The sequence below is a fragment of the Macrotis lagotis genome, chromosome 1, assembly GCF_037893015.1.
Source record: "Macrotis lagotis isolate mMagLag1 chromosome 1, bilby.v1.9.chrom.fasta, whole genome shotgun sequence".
Lineage (NCBI taxonomy): Eukaryota > Metazoa > Chordata > Mammalia > Peramelemorphia > Peramelidae > Macrotis > Macrotis lagotis.
Window position 1 is genome coordinate 157,929,027 of NC_133658.1, and position 25,752 is coordinate 157,954,778.

Here is a 25,752-nt window from a genome sequence, read left to right on the forward strand (position 1 = left end):
TTCTGCCAGAATTATTATGAGGATCCATAGAAATGTGGGTGAAAGTGTTTTGGAAACTAAAGAGATGAAAGATCATGAAACAAAAAAATAGAATAATTTTTTTGGGGGGGTATGAGTGTGGGGAAGGGACCCAGAAGACTTTTGGCCAACTGTATGCAGCAAGATGTCAATAGGCTTATGAATTTCTGAATAATTTTTCTCTTTCCCATAAAACACCTTATAGCAACAAGAAAATGGAATCCTTATATCATTTGAATGATCCAAACAAGTTGTTGAAAATAGAGTTTATTGTTGTCACTGATATTTGGAAATCTCTTGAACAAAATACATGGGCCACTCTTTAAAGACAGTTTGGATTTTTTTTTTACAAGCAATCAAAATAACTTATATGGGATCATTTTTTCCTGATTTAAAGGATATTTTGGTAGGACAGCAAAATTCATTTTGCCTTACAGTAGACTCTGCATCCATGTATACATGACTGCCAACAGGAATGGGCCCACAGTGGCCACTCCTTAAGTATCTGTTCATTGACTAATGGGTAACAGGTGGCATTTTGAAAGTCACAGAGGAAGTAGAGAAGAGATATAGACAAATAAAAACAAACTTGAAAGGCTGTTATCAGAGAAAGGTTAAAAACCATTCCATAGAGATGCTCAGCTGGGATACCTAAAAACCACCCAAAATCCTACTGAGAGTCACAGGATGATGTCAATATTTACATATTTGCTATCCAAACTTTACTGGGCTGAAGGGGGCACCATTCAATTATAACCAAGGGATTTCATGTAAACTATGGTTGAAAGTCTTGGTTGAAAATTATACCAGAAAACTGGTATGAAAATATTTCATAAAGAAAAGAAACCAAAGAATGTAGAGGCTGTATCCTTGGTATATCTTGTGTGGCCACCCAGCACCTATTCCAAGCTTAACTCCCTTTCCATGACTGATAAATCATCTTTTGCTATTTGTTCCAGAAAGAAGCTGTTTACTGTTGAGGGAGAACTCAATCCCTAGCACATGTAAAATCCCCTAAGGATCTAAAACCATGTGTGGGATGGTGAGGTCAAAAGTGGCCATGGAGAAATGTCATTTAGAGTTTTTGGAACCCAGCAAGGGGGTCTGAGAAGTCTCATTTTGCCATCTACCTTCTTCCAGAGTTCAGTCCCTCACAGACACGAAATAAGAATGAGAAAAAGCAGTCAATATTTGGGAGTAAACACAGCAAGCCCTTGACTCCCTATACACAGTTAGTTATATAAGACAGTAAAGACAAATACCAACAAGAAACAGATAGGTTTCCACTTCAACCCCCCCACTTTGTACAAGAGAACAGAGATCCATTTGAGCATCCCTGACTTTTTAAAAAGCTACCCTGGAAGGATGGCCAATCAATTAACACCTTCTGGATTTTTGGGTAAACTTCCACAGTACTTTACGATGACTTCCATCTGATTAGAGAAAATACTGCATGGATCACATATGTCAGAGTGGCAGCATATGCAAACACCTGTAACCAAAATAAATGAACAATGATGAGTGCATGGTATTGAATGACTAATAGTTAACATTATGGATCAGAGGCCAAACTGCATGGAGGTACAAACACAAGGATCTCTCAGTACCCATAAGGACAAGCGCTCTTCATTATCTATCATAAGTCTCTCTTCCCTAGGAAAGGCAAATGGCCCATTGGCAACAACTTTGACCACTATTTATGAATCTGTGTGTGTGTGTGTGTGTGTGTGTGTGTGTGTGCGTGTGTGTGTCTGGAATAAGTAAAGATTAAAGTTAGATGATCTGAGAATTTTAGAACTGGAAGGGATCTCAGAAAGCATTTAGTCCAATCCCCTCACATTATCGAGGAAGAGATTGAGATCCAGAGAAGGAAAAGGGACTGACCTGAGGTCACTAAATGGTTGAGCAGGGATTAGAACCCAGATCTTTTGACTTCTTAGTTCAGAGCTCTCTCCTCCAAACCTTTCTACACATGAATCTATTTCAAAATGTTGGTATTATTATAAACTCAACATCACTCAGTAAATACAGTCTAAATATGGAATGGATAGAATGATGCAGTAGATAAAGTGCCAGACCTGGAGTCAGAAAGACATCTTTTTGAGTTCAAATTGTATCTTAGATACTTACTAGCTGGGCAAGTCACTTAACCCTATTTGCCATAGTTTCCTCATCTGTAAAATGGGCTGAAGAAGGAAATGGTAAACTACTCCAATATCTTCCCCAAGAAAACCCCAAATGGGGTCATGAAGTGTTGGACATGATTCAAAAATGATGAAATGACTAAAAAATATGGAATAAATAATTAAAACTTGAAAATTCAACTACATTATAATAAAAGATATAGTGCTTATAACTGCATTTGATTTTAATTGCATTTTAACTGCATAATTTTATAATTATCTCCTGAATTTGTCTGGGTATGTCTCAAGTTTTGTTGCCATTGTTGTTTTTCTTTAATGACTGAAATTAACACACACATGGGAATAATGTAGCCATTTGTTTAAATTTATTTGTATTTGAGTCTCTTCTCCCTCTTTATCCTCTCTCACACTTTATAGAGTAGCTCACAGTTTCTTATGGAAGCAAGTGATGAGTAGCACTCCTTTGAGTCTTGCTTGGGTCTGAGCTGAACCTGTGCCAAAGGTTCTGTCTGGAGAGCTTGCTTTTGTGAAGACTCCCCACCTAGTCCCCTCAGGGAAAAAAGTGACAATTATATACTCATTTGGCTATCCCTGACAATAGTAGCTGTTGTCTCCTGTAGGAGGTTTCCCTATGTCCCTGCTCAAATGGTGCTTCCCTCTGAAATTACCTTCCACTTTTATTCTATAAATCTAATCTATAAATAATGACTAGCATGATTATATATATATAATACTAATATTTTATTTGCATAGTACTATTTTTTCTTGCAAAATTACATATATAAAGTGCTTTGAGATTTGCAAAGCTTTTTGAAGGGAGTTTGTTGACCTATTTTCTCTTCAGAATATAGACTCTTTGAGAACAGGAATGTTTTTGCCTTTCTTTGTATCCCCAGGGCTTAGCAAAGTGTATAAACTGACAGAAAATAAACAAAGGACCTAGGCTCTAACCTCTCTAGCTTCTTCTCTAAGGATTTTTTCTTGTATTCAGCTTAAAATGTCCAAAGATCCAGAAACTTCAAGAGTAATAAAGGTGCTAAGAGCTTGAGAAGTTGTTTATCTTTTCTAGAACATTGGTTTTCAGGGGCTATTGCTTTTCTGAGAGAGGAGAGGCCATGATCTTTTCCCCTTGGCCACACTGTCCTTGCCAGCTATTCTGGGCAGCTGCCTCTCTAGGTTATGATATGAAGGGTAATGGAAGGCCTACCTAGAATCTCAAAGTTCTTCCTTCCCCCTACCCCTGCCACAAATACACTCCAACACACTAGCCTGCTAGGGTGCATTCTAGAAATGTTTTTATGCATTTTTAAATCATGATGCTACCTGAAGAAAATGTGCTATTAGTGAGATAGCACAATATCATGAACTTTCAGTTCTAGTCTGCCACTAATTAGCTATATGACCTGGAGAATGACTTCCTTCTCTGGATCTCAGTTTTTCTTAATTGCTTGGTCCATATAAACTCTCTCATTTCTTTTAGTTCTTTTTATGATTATATGATTTTTTAAAAAAAATTCCTAAGGAACAGAGATACCCATTTATGAGGGGCACACATTCATGGATACTAAGCTAGGTGGTACATTGGATAGAGCACTGGACCCAGATTGTGTTTAAGACTGGCTTCAAGATACTTTAGTTGTATGACCTAGGGCAAGCCATATAACCTCTGACTGCTTCAGTTTTCTCAACTGTAAAGTGAGGATGATAATAGCCTTTACCTCACAGTTAGGTGGTGGTGAGATCAAATGAGAAAATATCTGTGAAGCACTTAGCACAGTCCTTTTCACAAAGTACATACTTCTTTCCCCAGTTACTTCCTTTTCCCATTAGATTTAGCCCTTCCCTTTTTTTTTAAATCAAATAGCGAATACAATGGAAGGAATAAAACCCAGGACAGACACATTTTGGTGGGTGAAAGGAAAGTAAGGAAAAGTCTAGAGTATGGAGTACTTCCTGGCCACTTGGCAGGTCCAAGGGAAGGAATAGGAAGGAACAGAATAAAGGTAAACTCTGCCCAGTTCAGAGTTTAAGTGGGGGTCCACCTTCTCTCATTACTTTTTTGGGCTCATCAATTTTACTTTCTGGCACTAGTTTGGCAGGTGAAGCCCTGGAAACTTACTGACTTTCTAAATTGAATTTCAAAAACTGGTTTAGTGACTTAAGGACAAAGGGTCAGAAAATTCTAGCCCAGGCAAGTTATTTATTCCTTCTGTCCTTCAGAGACTCTCAGACACACTTAAAAACATAATCCGTGCCCTGCCTCTGCCCTTCCCCCTCCAGGGATGGAATCATGTCTGCAAAAATAATTTGGTTTTCATTGGAGAAAAACAATGAGGAACCCAAATTATCCAATAACAATTTAAAATAACTCATCCACAAACCTTTAAGTGTATTCTATGAAACCTGTGGGCTTGGAAACCAGATGAGGCTTCAGGGAGCTACTCTATCAAAATGCATTTATTAACTTCCTAAAGGAGGAGTAGCAATATATGGAGTAGGGTCAGAAATAGGTCCTGTGAATACAGCCCAAGAGTGCTACTGATTCTCTGGTGACATTAGAAAAGCTGGCTGAGGTTTTGCTTCATTCTAGATCTATCATCAAAAAAACTAGATTAGAATCCTGACTTGACTTGGCCGACCTTGAACAAGTCATTTTTCTCTCTCTGAATCTCAGTTTTTTCCATCTAAAAAATATGGGTGTTAATATGGATGATTGATTGATAAAAAAAATCTTTAGAGAATCATAGACTCAAGAGAAATCAATAGTGTAATATGGCAGCTGGAAAAAATGATATGGGTTTTTAACCTATATTAAATTTGAAAGTGTGTTGCCCTGGTTAGCTTCTATCTGTAATATTGTTTTCAGTTTTGATTACTGGATTTTAGCAAGGACATTGATGGGCTAAAGAGAGTTCAGGATGATGAAGGAGTCTTGAGTCCATGCCAGGTAAACTGAAGGAACTGGGAATGGTTAGCCTGGAGAAGAAAAGACTTAGGTGAACAGGAAAGCAAAGATCAAATATTTGAAGCCTGTTGTTTGGAAGGAAGATTAGACATGTTTTTCTTGTTCTCAGAGGGTGAACTAGGAGCAAAAATTATTTTTTTCTATATAAGGGAAAACATCCTAATAATGAGAGCCATCAGAATGTAGAATGGGCTGCCATGGGGGTCAGTGAGCTCATTTAAGAATTCAAACTCAGGATTCTGATGCCAAGTGAAAATTGGTACCATTAGTTACACTGTTGTTTCATTCATTTGACCTGGGGTGGAAAGTCAGGAGTTTGGGGGTTCTAGTGCTAGGTTATTTCTTATATTAGACCAAGTCACATGGAACTCAGATTTCTCAGTCAAAAGAATGGGGAAGAAATGGCCTAATGAAAAGAACATTGGATTTTGAGTAAGTGAAGCTGGATTTGAATTTTGGCCCTACTATTTTACTACAACTTGAGCAAAACATTAACCTCGGGTGGGTCTAAGTTGCTGCATTTTCATAATGATGGAGTTAGACTAAGTAATTTCTAAGGTTCATTCCAGATCGAAATCCCATGGGGTCATTTACCATGCACCTATGACAGTCTTACAAATCACTTAAGAAAATTTGATGCTTTCTTTCTGTAATAATAGCTAACATTTGTATGGAGTTTTAAAATTTACAAAGCACTTTACAAATTTTATCTCCTTTTATTCTTACAATAACCTTGGCAGATAAGAGCTATTGATATTACTGAATACTGAAGTAGACAGACACAATTAGTTAAGTATCTGAGACAGAATTTTAACCCAGGTCTTCCCCACTCCAGGTCCAATGATCTCTAGTCCTTGAACCATTCAGCTGCCTATGTATCTGACATGTCTGGGTAGAAGGTAGAGATGTGGTTGGAATAATAGAAAAGGCAGAATACCTGGATTCTACCATTCTATCCATCTATTTCACAACTTACTAGCTGTATGACCTTGGGTTTCTTGGGTGCCTTAGCTGTCTCCTTTGTAAAGATGAGCTTTACTTTACCTGTTAAAGGCAGTGACTGAATGAGATGATCTCAGATCTCTTAATCCTTTTTCAGTCCTGTTTGACTCTTCATGACCTTATTTGGCCTTTCTTGGCAAAGATATAGTTTGCCATTTCCTTCATAAACTCATTTGACAGATAAGGAAACTGAGGCAAATGGGATTAAGTGACTTGCCCAGAGACAGACTAGTAAGTATCAGAGGCTAGATTTGAATTCAGAAGTGTTGTTGGGGGAAAGAACAAGATACTTGGGTTTTTATCCTTGTACTGATGCTTACTCACTGTGTGAATGTGACTGTGGTTCATAATTTTTGGAGCAATAGTCTTTTCATCTATAAAATGGGACAATGCTTGTGTTGTCATGAAGAAAGTGATTTCTGAACAGTAAGATCAGAGAGATTGCAGCACTGCCAAGCAATGGAATAATGGAATGATTTTTACTTAATTGTTTTTATTACAAGGTAGGGTTCACTAACACAGGGTTTATATATCAAGAAATGACTGGCATAAAAACAAAGAGCCATCAATAAAAAAATGTAGTCTAAAAAAACCACCCAAAATTGTATTTGCTTAGGCAATTATAATTATTATTATTAATTATTATTATTATTCCAATTCTAAAATCTATAATCCTAGAGGATTTTGCAGACAATCTATCTCCCAGTGCCAATAGTACACAGAGGCCTATCTATTATATAATGCATGGAAATTTTTTTTCTGGAAACAGATGTCTTGAACTTAGCTTGTGGACCTGGGGACCGTAAGGGAGTCTTGTATAATGATTATGAAATGTCTTCAAATTCCAAGGATAACTAGGTAGTACAGTGGATAGAGTGCTGGGTCTAGAGTTAGAAGATCTGAGTTCAAATGCAGTCTCAGTCACTTATTAGCTTGCGTGACCCTGGACAAGTCACTTAACCTTCTTTGCCTCAGTTTCTTCATCTATCAAATGAGTTGGGGAAGAAAATGGCAAATTGTGCCAGGATCTTCACCAAGAAAATACCATGAAGTGTTGGACACAACTGAAAAATGATTGGACAATTCAAATTCCTAGGTTCCTTCAAGGATAATCCTGAGGTTACCTCATACAGGAAACCTCTTCTCATTCCCTCTGTTAGCATTTAGTTTCTAGTTCCTCTTATCTTGTGTCGACTTATCTGAATGGGATTTATCTTTACCTCCTCTAGTTCTTGGAGGACAGGACCCTGTTGAGGTTTTTGTCTTTGTGTCCTCAGATGAGGAAACTGAGACAAACAGGGTTAAATGACTTGCCCAAGGCCACAGCTTAGGTGTTTAAGACCCAATTTGAACTCAGGAAGATGAGTCTTCCTGACTCTAGTCTCAGCACTCTATTCACTGTGCCACCTAGCAGTCCTACTAAGCTTTAGGGAATATATTTGAACTTAGAACTTCCAGACTTTTAAAGTCTAGTACTCTAGATACTACACCATCTATTTGCTTTGGGTGATATAGGAAATAGGGTGATTTTATTGTGATTTTACTTGTGATTTTCTGTTGTATAAATGAAAAATCATTTATTATGTCAAGTTCTATATACATGCTTATCTATGAGTAGCTTCTCTTTACCAGTGCAGATTGATAACTTAGTGAGCTAATGGTTGTGTTTTTTTTTTGGGGGGGGGGGGGCTGGTCTTTGTATCCCCAGAGCCTGGTATCTTGAAAAAAGTAGACAGTAAAGAAATGCTTATTAAATGAATGAACTTACCACTGCAGAGATGTTTTCTTGGTAATATTTAAAGGTAATATTAGGTCCAGTAAAATCCGCAAACTCCTTTATACGAATTGTAGCATAGGCTTCTAGGACTGAAGCACTCAGGTAAAAGAGAGCTGCAATCAAGTGATAGGACACGTCCTAGAAGATCACAGAAAGGAACCAGTCAATGGAAGGAAGCAAAAGGCCCCAGGAAGAGAGGGAATTTACAAAAGGCTTGATAAAGAAAAAAGTAGCTAAGCTATTCAAAAGAAGGAATTATTTCCATCAAAGCTTCAGGGACTTGCGATTTCATTGGTGGGTTACTCCCTTGGAGGGTAATTGCAGTTCTTCTAATCCTTCATAGACTTTATTTGTGAATATTGTTGTTGGAGACCCAAGTCCAAAGGTCCCCCCCACCCAAACCACTGCAAATCCTTACAGGCAGAGATCCCTTTAATGGTATTTGTGTCATTCATAGGCTCATAATTTCTATCTGGAGGGAACCTCAGAGGCCATTGAGTACAATCTTCTTATTTTAAAAATAGATTTCAAAAATTAATATCTCTTATTTTTATATAACCTATATTTATTTCTTCTATATCCTTTCTTCTCTCCTTGAGAGTCATGCTTTCTTAACAAATTATTTCTTTTAAAAAAGAGGAGAAAATGTAGCAGCAAAAACAATCAATACACACACACACACACACACACACACACACACACACAGACAAAACCCACCTGATATTATAAGCAAACTTGCATATTCTTTGACCATAACCTCTGCAAAGAAGCAGAAAGAGGAAACTTCTCTTCTTCAGGGCCAACTTTGGTCTTTTCAATTTTACAACATTCAACATTCATCTTTTGGGTGGTCGTTCATTTTTGTGGTCCCTGGGCATATCGTTTTTTCTTTGTATCAGTTTCAGGTAAATCTTTCCAAGTATGTCTATACTTATGTTCCTTGTTTTTTTTTTTTACAGCATAGTAATATTCTATTATATTTAGACATTTTCCATTGATGGGCATTTATCTTGTTTAGGGAGTTTTTCTTTTTGTTAGAGACCTCCTTTGAGACTAACAGTGAAATCTTTGGTCATCTCTGGCCATTTTCTAGTCACTCCCTTTTCATAATTCCAGATTTCTTACAAGAATGACTACCAATTCATAGGTCTACCAACAATGTATTAGTATATCCATACTACACAACCCTTCTAATATTAACTATTCTTGTCATCTTTGCAGATTGGCTGGGTGTGAGGTCATCCCCCTCAAGTTAAAGAGTTCCACAGAAGCTGAGTCACTTGCCCAATGTCACACAGGTCTAGTAAGTTGAAGAGCCAAAATTAGAACTCAGATCCTGTGACTTCAAATTCAGAAATCTTTCTGACTTACCCTGGAGCACTTCTACTTGCCAGGATAGAGTCTGCCACCTGCAGCATAGAGAGTTTTCTAAGAGAAGCACTGGTTCAATGCTTTGGGTTCAAGACAGTGGGATTAAACACAATGAGAACAAGAATATTGTATGCTCATTGCTTTAGAATAGCAGATTGTTTTCTCTCTTGAGACTCATGATCACCCAGTGAGGGGGAGCAAAGATAATATCCCAAATTAAAAGATGAGAAAACTGAGGCTGAGAGGCAATATTATTCTCCTTATTTTGTGTTAGATTGGTTTGATGATTCAGAACAACTACATGCAATTTTTCTCCACCAAGGTTCCCTTGTGATGTTTCACCTTGGTGTGTCACCTGGGATTTTTGGAAGCTGGACCAGTGATGCACAAGCTCTGATGAGTTCCCATTCAACAGAAGTATTTTGAGCATCAGTAATATATTGACAGATCATATGTTGACCTATCCCATTTGCACTTGCTGAACTAAATTTGGAGAAAATTTTCAGTCATAACCATCTCTCAAAGACAAACTATGAAGCTGCAAAAAGCTGTCTCCTCAGATAGAATATAAGCACCTTGAGGACAGGCATTGTTAACCTTTGTTTTTGGATTCCCAGCACCTAGCACATAGTAGGCATCTAATAAATACTTCTTGATTGATTGGTAGTTTAGCATAATAGAAGACTTAAAAGTTCTGGAGTGCTGACTCTACTAGTGACATCCTATCATGATCAAGTCACGCCATTTCTCTTGGCTGTTAAATAAGGGAGTCTGACCCCAGGATCTGAAACTTTACTTTTTTGATGTTAGAGTCCCTATGAAATTCTAGTGAGACCTATAGACTCCTTCTTAGAATCAAACTTTTCAAATACATAAAATAAAGTGAATAAGATTAAAAGGAAATACATTATATTGAGATACAGTTATTAAAATATTTATTAAAAACAAGTTCATCACCCCAGATTAAGAAACCCTGGACTGCATAATCTCCAAGGTCTCTTCCAACACTCTGATGCTCCCATATAAGGGAACTATAAATCCTCGAGGAATGTAAGCAGTGGTATATAGTCAGTCAACCAACTACTCCAGGAAGGCAAACTTCCCTAAAAAGATGGTAGGAGAAAAGAGATTTGACTCACCAAGGGTATCCAGGAAGCATCTCCGCCATGAGCTCCGACAAAGTAGAGGAAGAGCAAGATAGTTGTGACGACGAAGCAGAACACTGACACGAACATGACCCAGCCCTGAACCAAAGGGTATGGTACTTTGGAAGAGGCCACCAGAATCCAAACCAAGCCTCCAAATATCTACAAAGGAAACCAGGAGGGGAGAGAAAGGGTCACATTTCAGTCTGTGAATTGGGAAGGATCTAGGAACTCAGAATGAGTAGGAATGGATGGACTTAGGGTTTTGAAAGGAGGTAAAGAAAAGAGAAATTCTCACTTAAAATGCTTTATCTCCCCAATTTCCAGTAACATAAATTGTTATCTTATCTTTATTTCCCTTATTCTCTACTATTATCTGCTTATTTGGACTCCTTCCCACCCAGAGGTTAATCCTGTGATTTCATTTTATAGAGAACTCCGGGGAGAAAACTGTAGCAAAACAGATTAGCATCTTCTCTACAAGTTAAATTTTTTAGTCTTTGCTCTCAAGGAACTTGCTGGAAAGCTTTTTCCTTCTAACTCTGTCCAGTCCTTACCTATCTCCTAGGGCTAGTTCAGATGGTACCTTTCTCTGCTCTCATTGCCAGCTGGAAGTAATATTTTGTACTTCTCTTTCTGGATGACTGTCATCTGTATTAGCTATCACTTCCAGCTTTCTGTGAATTGAGGAAGTTTTTATATTATTTTTCCCTTTGTCTCTCCTGATAAAATGGAAACTCCTTGAAGATAAGAATACCTTTACTTTGGAATCTTATTAGGTGATATGGGAGGCACTTGTTATGGTATGCCCACATCAAAGAAGGGTCTGTGCTCTATAAGCAAAGCAGAATTGCAGTAGCTCAAAAAGTATGTGAGATACATGAATTTAGAGATAGCTTCACTCCAAATGCTTATGTGAATTGTTTGTGCCCAACCTGTGGCAGAGCATTCCTAGCTCATATTGGTCTGATCAGCCACAGTGGGACACACTGTACTTTGATTCCAACATTTTGGTTTTCTTCAAGAATGAAGGACAACAGTCAGTTTATTTCCAAACTTGTAACCTCATTACCTAGTACAATACTCAACTAAGTGTAGCACTGGCCTTGGAGTCAGAAGGACAGGAGTTTGAACCCAGCCTCAGACCTTGGGGGAGTCACTTAACCCTGATTGCCTCACATTCAGACCATCTCCAGTTATCCTGATTCATATCTGGTCACTGGACCCAGATGGTTCTGGAGGAGAAAATGAGGCTGGTGACTTAGCACAGCAACCCCTCACTCAAATCCAATTTACTTGCTTGTCATGGCATCAACTCCCTGATGTTGTGGTTTTCTTTGAAAATGAAGGATAAACATTATTACTCAGCACAGAGGATAGAGATTAGAACTGTAATTTCATTAGTTTAAGGCACTTTCCAAGTTAGGAAACTTCCTTTACCAATGCAGACTGCCACCAACAGGTATCTAGAACATTGAGATGTTAAATGACTTGCCAAGGTTATAGTCCTTATATGTCAGAAGTGAGACTTGAACCCAGGTCTTTCTGACTTTGAGGACAACTTTCTTTGCTCTATGCCAAATTATTTTTACTTGACTCAGAGTAGACATAAATACTTGTAGATCGACTGCTTCATCCAAGCTGCTGATAAAAATGTTGAGTAGCAGAACACCAAGGACAGATCCCCAGGAGCTCTTTTCAGGGAGCTTTTCTGTCACTGATCCATTGCTAATCATTTCTTTTGGGGTTTGATCATTGAGCCACTTTTGAATCCACCTAACTACATTATTCTGTGAGGCAAGTGATTTTATTTTTCATTTGAGGTTTAATTTTTTCATTTGCTCCAGAATTAGGAATTTGGTATAATGGAGATTTCAGTACTAGAGTTGTGTTTTACCCATAGTAGTGACTTAACAGATGTTGAATTGAATACATTATGTGAAGTACAGAAAAAGACTGATCTCATCTATTTTTAGCATGCTATAAAAATGGAAAAAATTCTTTTGGAGATTGGAGAAACTCTAAAGGCAACTGTGGGTTTCATAATTTAGGATGAAGGTAGCAAATCTGAAGAGGGAAGAAATATTAGTGTATTAGTTTGATTGAAAACATGCTTGGTTAAAAAAATACACACACACACACACACACACACACACACACACACATTCATACACACTTTAAAAAAAAGTAGACCTGAGCCTGCATTGTTGTAAGAAATTCCTAGAAAGGAAATTCTTCTATCTGCAATTTATAGTTTCAGAGAGTTGCCTTGCAGACACTGGGAGATTAAATGATTTGCTCAAGATCATACAGCAGTGGAACTTGAACACAGGTCTTCCAGACTCACAGGGTTTTTATGCCAATCTACTTCTAATTTAGTTATTTCATTTTCAAACAGTGTTCTTACAAGCATTGTTGATGCTATTATTCCATTCTATCTTTAAGAATAGTTCAACCACTTCTAGCTCAATTCATCATAGCTGATGTGACAAGGGTGACAAAGCCTCCTGCCTGCAAAAAAGGTTCCATAGAATAACATTGTGAGAAAGAACCTAAGAGAGCATGGCTCTTAGAGTCCTCACAATGAACACCTGAATTTCCTTGGGTGTAACCACTAGAACTTTACTTAATGAATAAGGCATTCTATTTAGTATTAGGTTCCCACCCAGCTTTGTGCATCCTATGGCTCATTTAGGTGTGGTGATTTTGGGGTAGAATTATAGGTTCATAGGATTTAAAGCTGAAAAGGCCCTTGGACATCATAGACCATAAACACATAATTTCATAGGCAGGAAAACTAAGGTCAGCAAAATTAAGTGACTTTCTCAAATTTTCACACCTAGAAAGGGATAGAGCAAGGCTTTAAACTTAGATCCCCTGATGCCAAATTTAGGGTGACCTACATTAGGCTATCTCCAAGATAAAGTAAACAAGTAGTTCTTAAGCATCCACTATGGGCAAGCTAGGGAGCAACAGAGGATAGACAACTGGACTTGGAATCAGAAAGTCTCATCTTCAATGAGTTCAAATTCAGTCTCAGAAATTTACTAGCTATATCACTTAACCCTGTTTGCCTCAGTTTCCCCATGTGCTGGAGAAGGAAATGGAAAACCAAATTAATATATTTTCTGGGAAAACCCCAAGTGAAGTCACAAAGTTTTGGACACAACTGAAACAACAACTGTGGTCCAGGTGTGATATCAAGTCCTGAAGATAAAGGAGAGACTATATCATAAACCTTCAACAACTGCTCGTTCTACTGATATTTGTATGATTGTATTTATTCTGTTGTCTTTGGAGCCTTTTTGGATCTGTTGTGTGATTTCAAATTCTTTCTAATTGTTCCTTTATCTCTATATACTCTATAGCTCATGAAAAGTGAGAGGTCATTAATGAACTTGACTCCAATTCTGATTTTATTTATTTCTTCAAACTACTACTTCCATGGATTTATATTTGCATCATTTAGCATGATACTTTGCACATAGTAAGTATTTTATTTATCCACTTATGGGCTAAGAAACTTGAACTATTTGAAATTATATTGACAGCTACTTAAGGGAGAGAGGAAGAGAAGAAGTAAGGGAGAGAGGGGAAAAGGGTTGCACATTTAGATTTTGGAATTATCCCCAAAGAGTTGATAGTCTAATTAATGAGGACTGATAAGAACAATAAGAGAGAGCATATATAGAGAAGACAAGAGAGCCTATATGACAAAAGAATTGAGGTCCACTGATGATTCATCAAAGAGAGAGATATTGCAATAAGATAGAAGGATGATCATAGATTTAGATCTAGAAGGGACATTTGATGCCACTGGGTTCGACCAGAAGAGAACAGTGTCACATTGAGGTGAAAGTGATCTAGGAGGGGAAGTGATCAAAAGTTTTAAGTGTTGCAGAGGTCTAGAAAGACAAACACTTGGAACTGATGATGAAGATGATGATAATGTTTGTCTTTCATTCTTGAAGACCATCACAACAGGGAGATGGTGACATGACAAGTCCATGAATTGAATTTGAGTGAGGGGATGCTGTGCTAAGTCACCAGCCTCACTTTCTCCTCCAGAGCCTTCTGGGTCCTGGGACCAGATAAATATATATGAGTCAGGACTACTAGAGATGGCCCTGGATTCAGGCAATCAGGTTTAAGTGACTTGCCAAAGGCTGCTAGGAGGAGACACTTGGAACTGATCAGATAGCAGGATAGTAGAGAAGGAAGAGGAGAAAAGATTCCTTGGATATATAGATTATATATAGATCCATTAAAGTACAGTCACAAAGTTAATGCTTTATAACTTGGATATAGTCCCCTTGTGAGTCCCTTTAGTTGGAAGTAAAGTAAGATACAACAGCAATGACCTTTGTGTTTCAGATTTCTTTGTAATTTATCAGAATGCTTTCATATGAGTTATTGCATTTGTATGTGAAAGGGCTTTGCTACGGTAATTCGGGACCGATATTAAAAATACAGCAATGAGTTGTTTGTTGGTAAGCCTATGCCAGCAATGGAATAAGAATTCATTAATCTGTTTTCAGCTTTTGGCCAGCTTCCCTGGGAGGGGACCTTAAAACATCAGCAAATGGTTGGGTCATTCAGAAAGCATTCACTAGTGTTTTGGAAGCCATTACTAATAAAGCATTCTCAACTGAATTAGAGAACAGAGCCTATAAATGCAGGATCAACAAAATCCTATGATCTATAACCAGATTTTCTGCTTTCTGGTCACAATAAATTTCTAATCAAGAAGTGAAACTTGGCATGTGTGTGTGTATGTTCAGATGGGTGGTGTTCCCCTAGCAGGAAGACAATAAAAGCAAAATTCTCAGTATATGTGCATTGAAATGTGTTTATACTTGTGTAATCATTTGTTTGTTTGAATTAGCATCCACTTAATTCATAAGAATTTAGTAACTGTATTAAGAATGACTTATTTCACAATCATAGGTTAATTGAAGTCTAATTTTTACTAACAGAGGTGGAGTCATTTATTATTCTCCCTACAGTGACAATTATAGATCAAGGCATAAGGTTTTATTGTAAGCTAATAAATGACTACCTTCCATAATAGAACTACAAATTGTTCTTCCTTTTTCCATGACCTAATTCTCTTAAATCAGTTATGTAACTTTTACATAAGAAAGATTTTTTTTCCATTTCTGATCTTGGCAAAATATCTTTCTATTGGAAAGAAGATGTATAATATATCTGCCAGCTATCATAGTTAATGCTTATAGCTGAAAGGAATAATTAGAAGATTTGTGAACTGTACCTCCATTTACAATTCCATTTCCAAAACTAATCATATAAACTAATGAAAACTCCTTACCTATCAAAAAGTCTTTGATTTCAGGTCTGTGCCAATGCCAGCTGTTATCTCTCATTAAGTCAACTCTAAATGTACATTGCTGCCTTGAACGTGATGCTCACAGGATGTTCAAATAGTCTCATCTGCAAGTTACCCAGCAAACCCTTTCCCAATCTGTTGAATGTATGATTGCTTTTCCTTAAACAACATACTGCATTTCTTGGCTCTGGACATTTTTCTTTTTTAAAAAATTAAAATTTTTTTTATTTATTTAAGGCAATGGGATTAAGTGACTTGCCCAAGATCTCATAGCTAGGCAATTATTAAGTGTCTGAGGCTGAATTTGAACTCAAGTCTTCCTAAGTCCAGGGCCAATGCTCTATCCACTATACCACCTAGCTGCCCCTCTGGACATTTTTCAATGTATGTTTTCCATGCTTGGAATTCTCTCCCTCCTTGTCTTTTTTCCTGGCTTTCCTGACTTCCTTCAAATCCCAGCTAAGATCTCACTTTCTACAGACAGAAAGTCTTTCCAACAACTCTTAATTGTAATGCCTTTCCTTTCTCGATTATTTCCTATTTATCCTGTATATAACTTGATTGCACATACTTGTTTATGTATTGTCTCCCCCATTAGATTGTGAACTTGAAATTACAGACTATCTTAACTTTTTTTTATCCTCAGTAATTGGTATATTATTTAGCTCACAGTAGGCACTTAATAAATGCTTATCAACTAATTGAGTGAGCTGGATTCTCCCTGGATAACTAGCAAATGCTTCTTATATATTTTCATCTCATCACCTTCCCCAACAAACAATCAAGACCTAGAACAGAAGGACTGATTCCTCAAAAAGGTCAAAATGTATTCAAGAATGACTAGGCCCAATTATTTGAGTTGGATCAAAGCAGGCCTACAATTAAAACTCACATTTCTAAAATGCTTTAAAGTTTATCAAATAAATATTTCCTCACAGTTGTGATGGGCATTGAAAGTACAGTTAGCCCCACTTTGCAGATAGGCCCATAATTTTATTGCTAGTAAGTATCTGAGTTCAGGTATCCATGAACTAAATATCTGTACTGCAAATCCAATGTTCATTCCCACTATTCTATTCTATCTTTTTAGTAGGCGGTTGGATGGCTCAATAATAGAGGACTGGGCCTCAGATATTTACTAGTTGTGTGGCCCTGAGTAAATCATTTAACCCTGCTTGTCTCAATTTCCTCAACTGTAAAATGGGGGTGATACTAGTACCTACCACCCAGGGTTGTTGTATCAATTGAGTTACACTAGTTTTAAAAATGCTTGGCATAGTATCTAAACACATGGCACAAACTTAATGAATGTTTATTCCCTCTCACTTCTCCCTTGTTTATTATCTAAAAATACAACAATAAATTTGCCCATTCTTCTTCTCTGCTGGAGACATCTGTGGTATTAGCTTTTATGTCTGTGATATTAGTGATTTTAGCCCTCTCAATTTCTGATGGTATTTTAAAGCACAAAATAATAGCCTATCAAAATGTTCTGCCAATCAGATTCATATCCCCCTCAGGAAAGAACAGAGGTAACACTAATTTGACAAACTTATTTCTTATTCATCTCATATTTAAATATCCAGTCAAATCCAGTGATTTGGTTGATGATTACAATGTTTGAGGCACTGTATTGGAGATACAAAGACAAACCAAAAAAAAAACAACTTAGCTTGTCTTCAAGGAACTTACTTCTACTGAAGGACAAACATGAAACCAATAAATATGACTAGTAGGATCTGAGATGGGAAGGAGCACTAGGAACTAGAAAGCATCAGAAAATACTTTCTAACAGCACTTAAGAATGACTTCTTTCACAAACATGAGCATATTTCAGTTGAGTTTTTCCTAGCAAAGATGGAGTCATTTATTATTTTTCCCTACAGAGACAATTAGAGATCAAGGCATAAGACTTTATTGTAAACTAATAAATGACTACCCTTCCATAACAGAGCTACAAATAGTGGGAATTGCTATTTGTTCTTTACTGTTCCAGGACCTAGTTCCCTTAAATCTACTCATGTAACTTTTGTGTGTGTGTGTGTGTGTGCGCTTGTGTGTGTGGCTGGTTCTTTTACTTGTAAAGATCTTTGAATAATACAGGGATTTTAAGAGGGGCAGCTACATGGCACAGTAGATAGAGTGCCAAGCCTAGAGTCATCCCAAGTTCAAATCTACCCTCAGACACTTATTAGCCAAGTGATCCTGGGAAAGTCTCTCTCTCTTTTTTTATTAAGAAAGATTTTATTTTTTTTGAGTTTTACAATTTTTCCCCCATTCTTGCTTCATCCCCCCACCCCCCACAGAAGGCATTCTGTTAGTCTTTACATTATTTCCATAGTATACATTGATCTCAGCTGAATGTGATGAGAGAGAAATCATATCCTTAAGGAAGAAAAATAAAGTATAAGAGATATCCAAATTACATAATAAGATGTTTTTTTTCTAGATTGAAGATAATAAATAGTCTTTGGTTTTTGTTCAAAGTCCACGATTCTTTCTCTGGATGCAGATGGTATTCCCCATTGCATATAGCCCAAAATTGTCCCTGGGGAAGTCTCTTAACCTTGTTTGCCTCAGTTTCCTCAACTGAAAAATGAGCTGAAGAAGGAAATGACAAACCACTCCAGGATCTTTGTGAAGAAAACCCCAAATGGGGTCACAAGGAATAGGATATGAATGAGAAACAATTTTAAGAGGAGGCAGGAAGGAAGTAATCCACCCCAGGTATGGGTGACTAAAGGCCAAAAGATGGTAGACTGAGTTGTCTGAGGAACACCGAGTAGCCCTCTTGGACTAGAACATGGGGTTTGTGAAAGGGAAAAAATCCATAGTAAATCTGGAGAGGTAAGCTGGAACAAAATTGAACAGACTTTAATTGCCTAGAGGTAACAAGGAATCATATAATATAATGTCAAGGTTCTTTTTCCTCCCGTGTAGAGTATCTAACATGGCCATTAAAACAATACCATTCTTCCAGTCACTACTTCTAAGAAATTTGAGGAAAAAAGATTTGCAAAATGACTATTTGATTTGGAGTCAAAAGATCCAATTCAAGGCTCAGGTTTACTGCAACTCAAAGTCAGTAATAAAACCTGGGAAAAGTATATGACTCAACTTTTAAACACAGTTTCCTTACTTATAAAAATGATTATCCTTGTCCTGTGTGTTTTATTGGATTGTCAGGAAGAATAAAACAAAGGTAATGTAGCAAATTAGATAAGAGTGCTGAATTTGTATTAAGAGCTAGATTCAAATCTCCCTCTGATACTTAAAGCTATGGACAACTTTGAATGCCTTTGAAACTCAACTATTTCATCCGTAAAATGGACAGAAGAATATTTAGTACCTAATTCAGAATTTCAAGAGATATAATAACAGCAACTTAACCTAGCTCAGGGTCTCTTCATCCTTTTCCTAAGCTAGGTGGCATAGTTGATAGAGCCTCAAAGTCAGGAGGATGAGAGTTCAAATTTGACCTCAGACACCTGACACTGACTTAGCTGTCTGACTTTGGGCAAATCATTTAACCCTGATTGCCTCACATCCAGGGCCATCTCTGGTTGTCCTGATTCATGTCTGGCCACTGGATCCAAATGGTTCTGGAGGAGAAAGTGAGACTGGTGACTTAGCACAGTACCCCTTCACTCAACTCCAATTCATGTGTTTGTCATGGCATCACCTTACTGATGTTCTGGTCTTTTTTGAAAATGAAGGACAAACAACAGCTATTATAATTTACTTCCTAATCTGCCTTCCTACTAGTAGTCTCTCCTGTTTTAAGTCTATCCTCCATGTAGTCACTCTTCATGTTAATCTTAAATCTTAAAATTAAATTTTAATAACCACACTTAATCATATCACCTCCTTGCTCAAAACCCTTCTGTGGCTCACTATTGTCTATAGCATAAACTAAACTGTAAACTCTTTAACCTGGTATTTAAAACCCTCTCTAATCTAGCTCTCATCTACCTTTCCAGTCTTATTTCACATATTTTTTTCCCATGCATTTTATGTCCCAGACAAATTGGACTATGAGTTTTTCCCAATTGTATTTACCATTCATTTCCCACAAATTTAGAAAGATCAATATCTATGCATGAAATTTACTCCTGCCCTTGCTCCCTTTCAGAATTCTTTCTTCCTTCAAGGCTACATTTTGTTGAAGTCTTCCCTTGTTCACAGGATCATAGATTTTTGACTTAAAGGTTATCTAGTCCAATTCCTTCATTTTATAGAGGAGACAGGGCCTTACCATTCTTTCCTCCCAAACCTACTCTTCTGAACTTCCCTATTACTGGTGAACTGATTGACTGATCCATCCAATATAAACTCAGAAGACTCTACCCCAGGTTGGGCACAAATAGTCTACATGAACATTTAGAGTGGAGATACTCTAAATTTGTACATCCAATGTTTCTTTTGAGCTGTGGCAATTCTGCTTTGCTCTCAAAACATAGCATCTTGATGCAGAAATACCATCCTGGGGATTCTTTGCCAGTGTCTCCCCATGTCTCACAAGTGATTCAAAAGTTCTTCAGAGAGAGACCTTGGAAATGTCCTCGTATTTATTCTGAACTCTGTGTGTGTATGTTTGCCTTGTGTGAGTTCTCTATAAATCAGTCAAGCATTCATTTGACATTTGAACCACTGAAACACTCTCTTCTACAAGAAGTCTTTCCTGATCCATCTATTTACTAATACCCTGTCTCCCCAAAGTATCTTATGTTCATTTTGTATGTATGCTATATGCATATGTGAAGAACAAAAGTGCCATTTGGTTGGGAACCATTGAAAAATGGTCCATACACAGCTACCACCTAGTTCATGCCTTCATCATTTCTTTTCTGGACATATGTGTGGGAATTTCAACTCATTGTGAACTGCTGGGACCCAAAGCTTGTTTTAGAAACTAAGGAAAGGATACCACCCCACCTATTTCTGTAACATGAACTGAGAGATAGTACAAATACAGCAGTTCGCCATATAGAGATAAGTCACTGATTTACCCACATGAAATCAACTTTATCCCAGATCTCAGGATAACCCTAGCCAAATATTTGTTAATGGCAGGGAGGCAGAGAAGATAAGGTGATTTAGAAGGCTCATTCCTTTCCTTCTACACCTAAGTGGAACTGGGCAATGGAAGGAAGGTAGGACCTAGTGCCAAAGAACCACAGACTCTCAGAGATAAAAAAGGAACTCAGTCATTATTAAGTTCAATCCACACCTAAAAGGAATTTCCACTATAACAACTGACAAGTAGAGAGGGAAATGACAAACCTCTCCAGTATTTTTGCCAAGATAACCTCAAGGACAGCACTGACATACTCTGATCCATGGGTTATGAAGAATTGGACTTGACTGAACCATGACAACAATGGTGTTATTATTAGACCATTGGTTGGATTGGATGCACTCTGAAGTCCCTTCCAGCACTAAGTTGTCTAGAACTAAATAGTCCAGATTTTCTCCTGATGCCATCCTTTAGCTAAAATCTTTTAACATGATGGGAAGTTAGAACAAGTCTTCTCAGACAAGAAGAAACATATCAAAGTATTTTTTTGAGATAAGCAAGTATTTAGATTTTTTTGAATTACAAGGGTTTAACTGTTAGGTTTTATGGGCATCATACTGGCAAATAAAACACAAAACCTCAGCAAAGTAAATCATTAAGTAAAGTTAAAGAGGCCTTACTGAAACATGATAGTAAAATCTCTAATTTAATGGGATATCCTCCAATCCAACCCAGAGAGAGGAAGTGATAGAAAGGGATGGGCTTGTAACTTGGTAAGACAACTAAGTGATTCAGTGATTAGAATCATAGGCTGAAGTCAGAAAGGTACAAGTTCAAATCTGGATATAAAATTAAAGTAATAATGACACCTACCTCACAGGGTTATTGTAAGGATCAAGTAAGCTAATATTTCTAAAGGGCTTACCACAATGCCTGAATATAAAAGGTACTCTTTAAATAAGCTTTGAATCCAATTTTCCTGGCCCTAGTCTTTTTGCAATATGGTACTGCTTTTCTGGTAAGTAAGGAGTAATCAGTCACCAAAATTTTGACTTGATAGATCACTTTGGTTCTGAAAATCCTAAGGCAATTAGAAATCCACTATCATTTTTATTATTCTCACATGTCTAGAAACAGACAAGCAGGAGCATTACTGGTCCCTGGTTAGAGATGAGGCATTTATTAACTTGTTCAATGAGTTGGTAGTTTAATGAGTTAGAAGCTGAACCATAATACTTTAAAGTTCTAATCAAGTCTCTCCAAACTACTTAAAAATCCAAAGGAACAGATCAGATAGATCACAATTATTGAAGATGCTCCCTATTCTATCAGATCTCCTCCTGAGTCACAGTGTAATATCTTCTCAATCATACAGTTAAAACTAAAAATCTTTTGTTGGTCAGTCATATTTGACTCTTTGTCACTTCAATTGGCATTTTCTTGGCAAAGAAACTGGGTTGCTATTTCCTTCGCCTTCTCATTTTAAGATGAGGAAACTGAGGCAAACAGGGTTAAGTGACTTGCCCAGAGTCACACAGCTAGTAAGTTACTGAAGCCAGATTTGAACTAAGGAAGAGGAATCTTTCCAACTCCAGGCCCACTTTATCCAGTGGCTGGGAGCTGGTCTAGCTAGAAATCTAGAGACATCTAATCTAATCCCCATCTCTCTCTCTCTCTCTCTCTCTCTCTCTCTCTCTCTCTCTCTCTCTCTCTTTTTTAAACACATGGAAAAAACTGAGGTTCAAAGAGTTTGCCAACATCACATGGGTAGTAAATGACAAACCTGGGATTTGAACCCAGACTTCTTTCTGAGGTCTACATTGACTTTCCAAGTCCCACATGCATAGCTTCTGAAGCAGAACATGGAAGTCCACGTGTTCAAATGCACAGGATGCAATTTTGCCCAAGGACAGCCCTGTTCAGGATCAGAACTCTGGGCAACTATTCATTAGTCCTTTATTCTTCCCATTTGCTTCCTATGCTGTTGATTGTAGCTGTGGCTACTCCACTAATGGTGTGTCGTTAGATATCATCTGACCGCTTGGGACTTGAGGGGTTTGTAAGGAAGTTAAGGACAGAAAAAGTCCAATGTGTACCCAAATATGATAGGGAGCTTGGGGGTGTATTAGATAGAATGGTATGAAGTCAGGAAAACTCATCTTTCTGAATTCAAATCTGGCCTCAGACACTCACTAGCTATTGTGACACTGAGAAAGTCATTTAACCCTGCTTGCCTCAGTTTCCTCATCTGTAAAATGAGTTGAGGAAGGAAACTACTCCAGTATCTGCCAAGAAAATTTCAAATGGTATCACAAAAGAATCAGACATGACTGAAAGCAAATGAACAACAACAAACATGCAAATATTATTACTAACAATACTTTTTTGTAGTAGCAAAAGTTGACACCAGAGTAGATAGCAATTAACTGAGAAACAGTGAACAAAGTGCAGCATGATGAGCAGTCACAAAATATTACACCAAAGATAATGATGAATGAGCTCAAAAAAAAAATGGGAAGACCCAGTTCAAGTAGCATCTCCCACATGAAGCCTTTTCTGAGACCACCCTCCACTGCCTTAGTGAACACCCTCCCCAAACCACCTTGCATTCATTTTGTATATATGGTAACCAAGTATGTGTCTATAGAGATACATTCATATATATATGTAAATATACATAGACACATGAAATCTGAGAGCAGCCTTCCTCCCAATACATTTCCTTCCCACTTTGTACTTATTTTTACCTATGATATTATCCATATATCATAACATATATAGGTATAAATATACATACAGCCACACGTCTGTAGCCTCCCTATTAGAATGTAAGCTCCTTGAGGGCACGGACTATTTCACTTTTGACTCTCTATCTCCAATGCTTAACTTAGTACATAATAAATGTTTAATGATTTAACTGATACAGAGTGAAATAAGAATAGTCAAGAGGCAATTTACTTTTTTTTTATGCAAGGCAATCAGATCAAGTGACTTGCTCAAGGTCACACAGCTAAGAAAGCATTAAGGATCTGAGTTTGGATTTGAACTCAGGTCTTCCTGACTCCAGGATTGATGCTCTATCCATCACACCACCTGGCTGTCCCAACAATTTACATCTTAACTAAAATAATGTAAAAGCACTAAAAGGCAGAAAGACTGTGATTAGTGGAAATGATTTTATATATATATATATTTGATGCATTAGTAGATTCAATTGATGGGGGCAATTAGGTGACTTAAGGGTCAGAGTGCTGGATCTGGAGTCAGGAAGATCTGATTTTAAATCAGGCCTCAGTCACTTGTGTGAACCTGGGCCAGTTACTTAACCCCCTAATTGCTTCAATTTCTCATCTGTAAAATGAGGACATACTAGAGAAAGAAATGGCAAATCACTGTAGTATCTTTGCCAGGAAAACCCCATGGACAATAGTTCAGCTGGACGTGACTCAATGACTGAACAATAGCAACAAGATTCTGTTGATCAGCTTTCCTTTGTCACAAGGGAAAATTCAGTGGGAAGTGGGAAGGGTTATATTTGAACAAAATAAAAAATAAACTGAAGTTATTAGGCAAAAGTTCCTAGTTCTAATATATTGAAATTTAATGACCATAATGAAAAGTCTCACTATAATGACAAAGAATACTTCCACTAAATTCCCACATTACTTGTTTTGGGTGTGGTATGGTGGTGAACCAAGGTCAGTTATTTTGAAAGTTTGTCTTCAGTGTTTAAATTCTAGCCAGTCCCTCAAAGTTGGGAAGGCTCAAGTTCTAACTCCAAGACAGACTATGATATACCTTTTACCCCAGGACCAGAACTGCCAAATTAGCGACCAGGGGATGAACTTTTCATTTTGGCCACAGAAAATCATGAAAGTATCTATGAAGGAAGGCATGGAATGGCGGGTGATGGGCACTATCATTTGAAAAAGTTCCTAAGTTATGCTGTTATTGAAAGCAAACCTTGCTAGGATTTTGGTATCAGAAATAACAACAACAAACGAGAGAGTTCAGAAAAACCTGTTTGCCTAGACTGGGGGTGGGGAAGGAGGGGAGAAAGGGAAAATATGAAAAAGTCCTTCCTTTTAAATAATCTTATGTTTTTAAAGTCCTCACACTCTTGATATACAGGTGTTTCTGTAGTCCAATTAACCCAAAACAAAATGTATGTTCTGCTACAGTTACTCAGATAAGTAAGGTTTTTTTTTTTATTTAAAAAATCATTCTTTTGCTGAATTACTTGTGTAATGTGGTCAATATTCATCTCTGCCTTTAATGAAAGCTTTCTGGTGTAGCTTCAGGTGCCAATTTGTGTATGGGGAACAAGAACGATTCTATTACTTGAATTCTTTCATTACTTTTCACATTCCTTTTATATCTTAATTGGTTTTGCTATTGGATTGGTGACTCTTGTATGGTTTGGGTAACGGAGGTCTATAACAGAGGGATTTGGGTTATAATTGCATAATTGATGACCCTAAACAATCACACTGAAGCTGGAAAAAGCAGTCAAGGGTTCTAGAGTCAGAGTTTGCAGAGTTGTTTCACCTGGGTAACTACAAGAGTTACTTGGGCAACTATATTTTTGCTCAGCTTTCTTCTTCCTTAAGGCTGTGTCTATGCATGCACAATTCAGATGTACAAATAATTTTAACTAAAAGATCCAGAGAACAGATGAGAGTAGTCTTGGGATGGGGAAAGATTAAATCTCATCACTGCTATACTTTATAGATAAGTCCTTTATAAGAAGGAGCTTTGTGCTTCTTCCATCTTTGCTTACTTTTTAATACTAGCTAGCGTTTACATGGTGCTTTAAAGTTTGCAAAACACTTTATAAATATTATCTCATTTTATACTTGCAAAAATCCTGAGAACTAGGGGCTATTTATTATTTATTGCTGTTACTGAGGTTTTTTTTGTTTTCTAGGTTTTTGCAAGGCAAATGGGGTTAAGTGACTTGCCCAAG

At 37.3% G+C, this 25,752-nt stretch overlaps 1 protein-coding gene across 1 annotated transcript in view; it reads right to left on the reverse strand.

The window, feature by feature from the left end:
• Window positions 1-269: 269 nt before the first annotated feature.
• Window positions 270-25,752, reverse strand: part of MAL (mal, T cell differentiation protein (MAL blood group)) — a 39,791-nt gene continuing 14,308 nt past the window's right edge. Inside the window, exons 2-4 of the mRNA XM_074209263.1 lie at window positions 10,417-10,584; window positions 7,898-8,044; window positions 270-1,510 (exon numbers count right to left, since the gene is read on the reverse strand). Coding sequence (XP_074065364.1) covers window positions 1,436-1,510; window positions 7,898-8,044; window positions 10,417-10,584 — 390 coding nt within the window. The 3' untranslated portion in view covers window positions 270-1,435. The remainder of the gene's footprint in view (window positions 1,511-7,897; window positions 8,045-10,416; window positions 10,585-25,752) is intronic.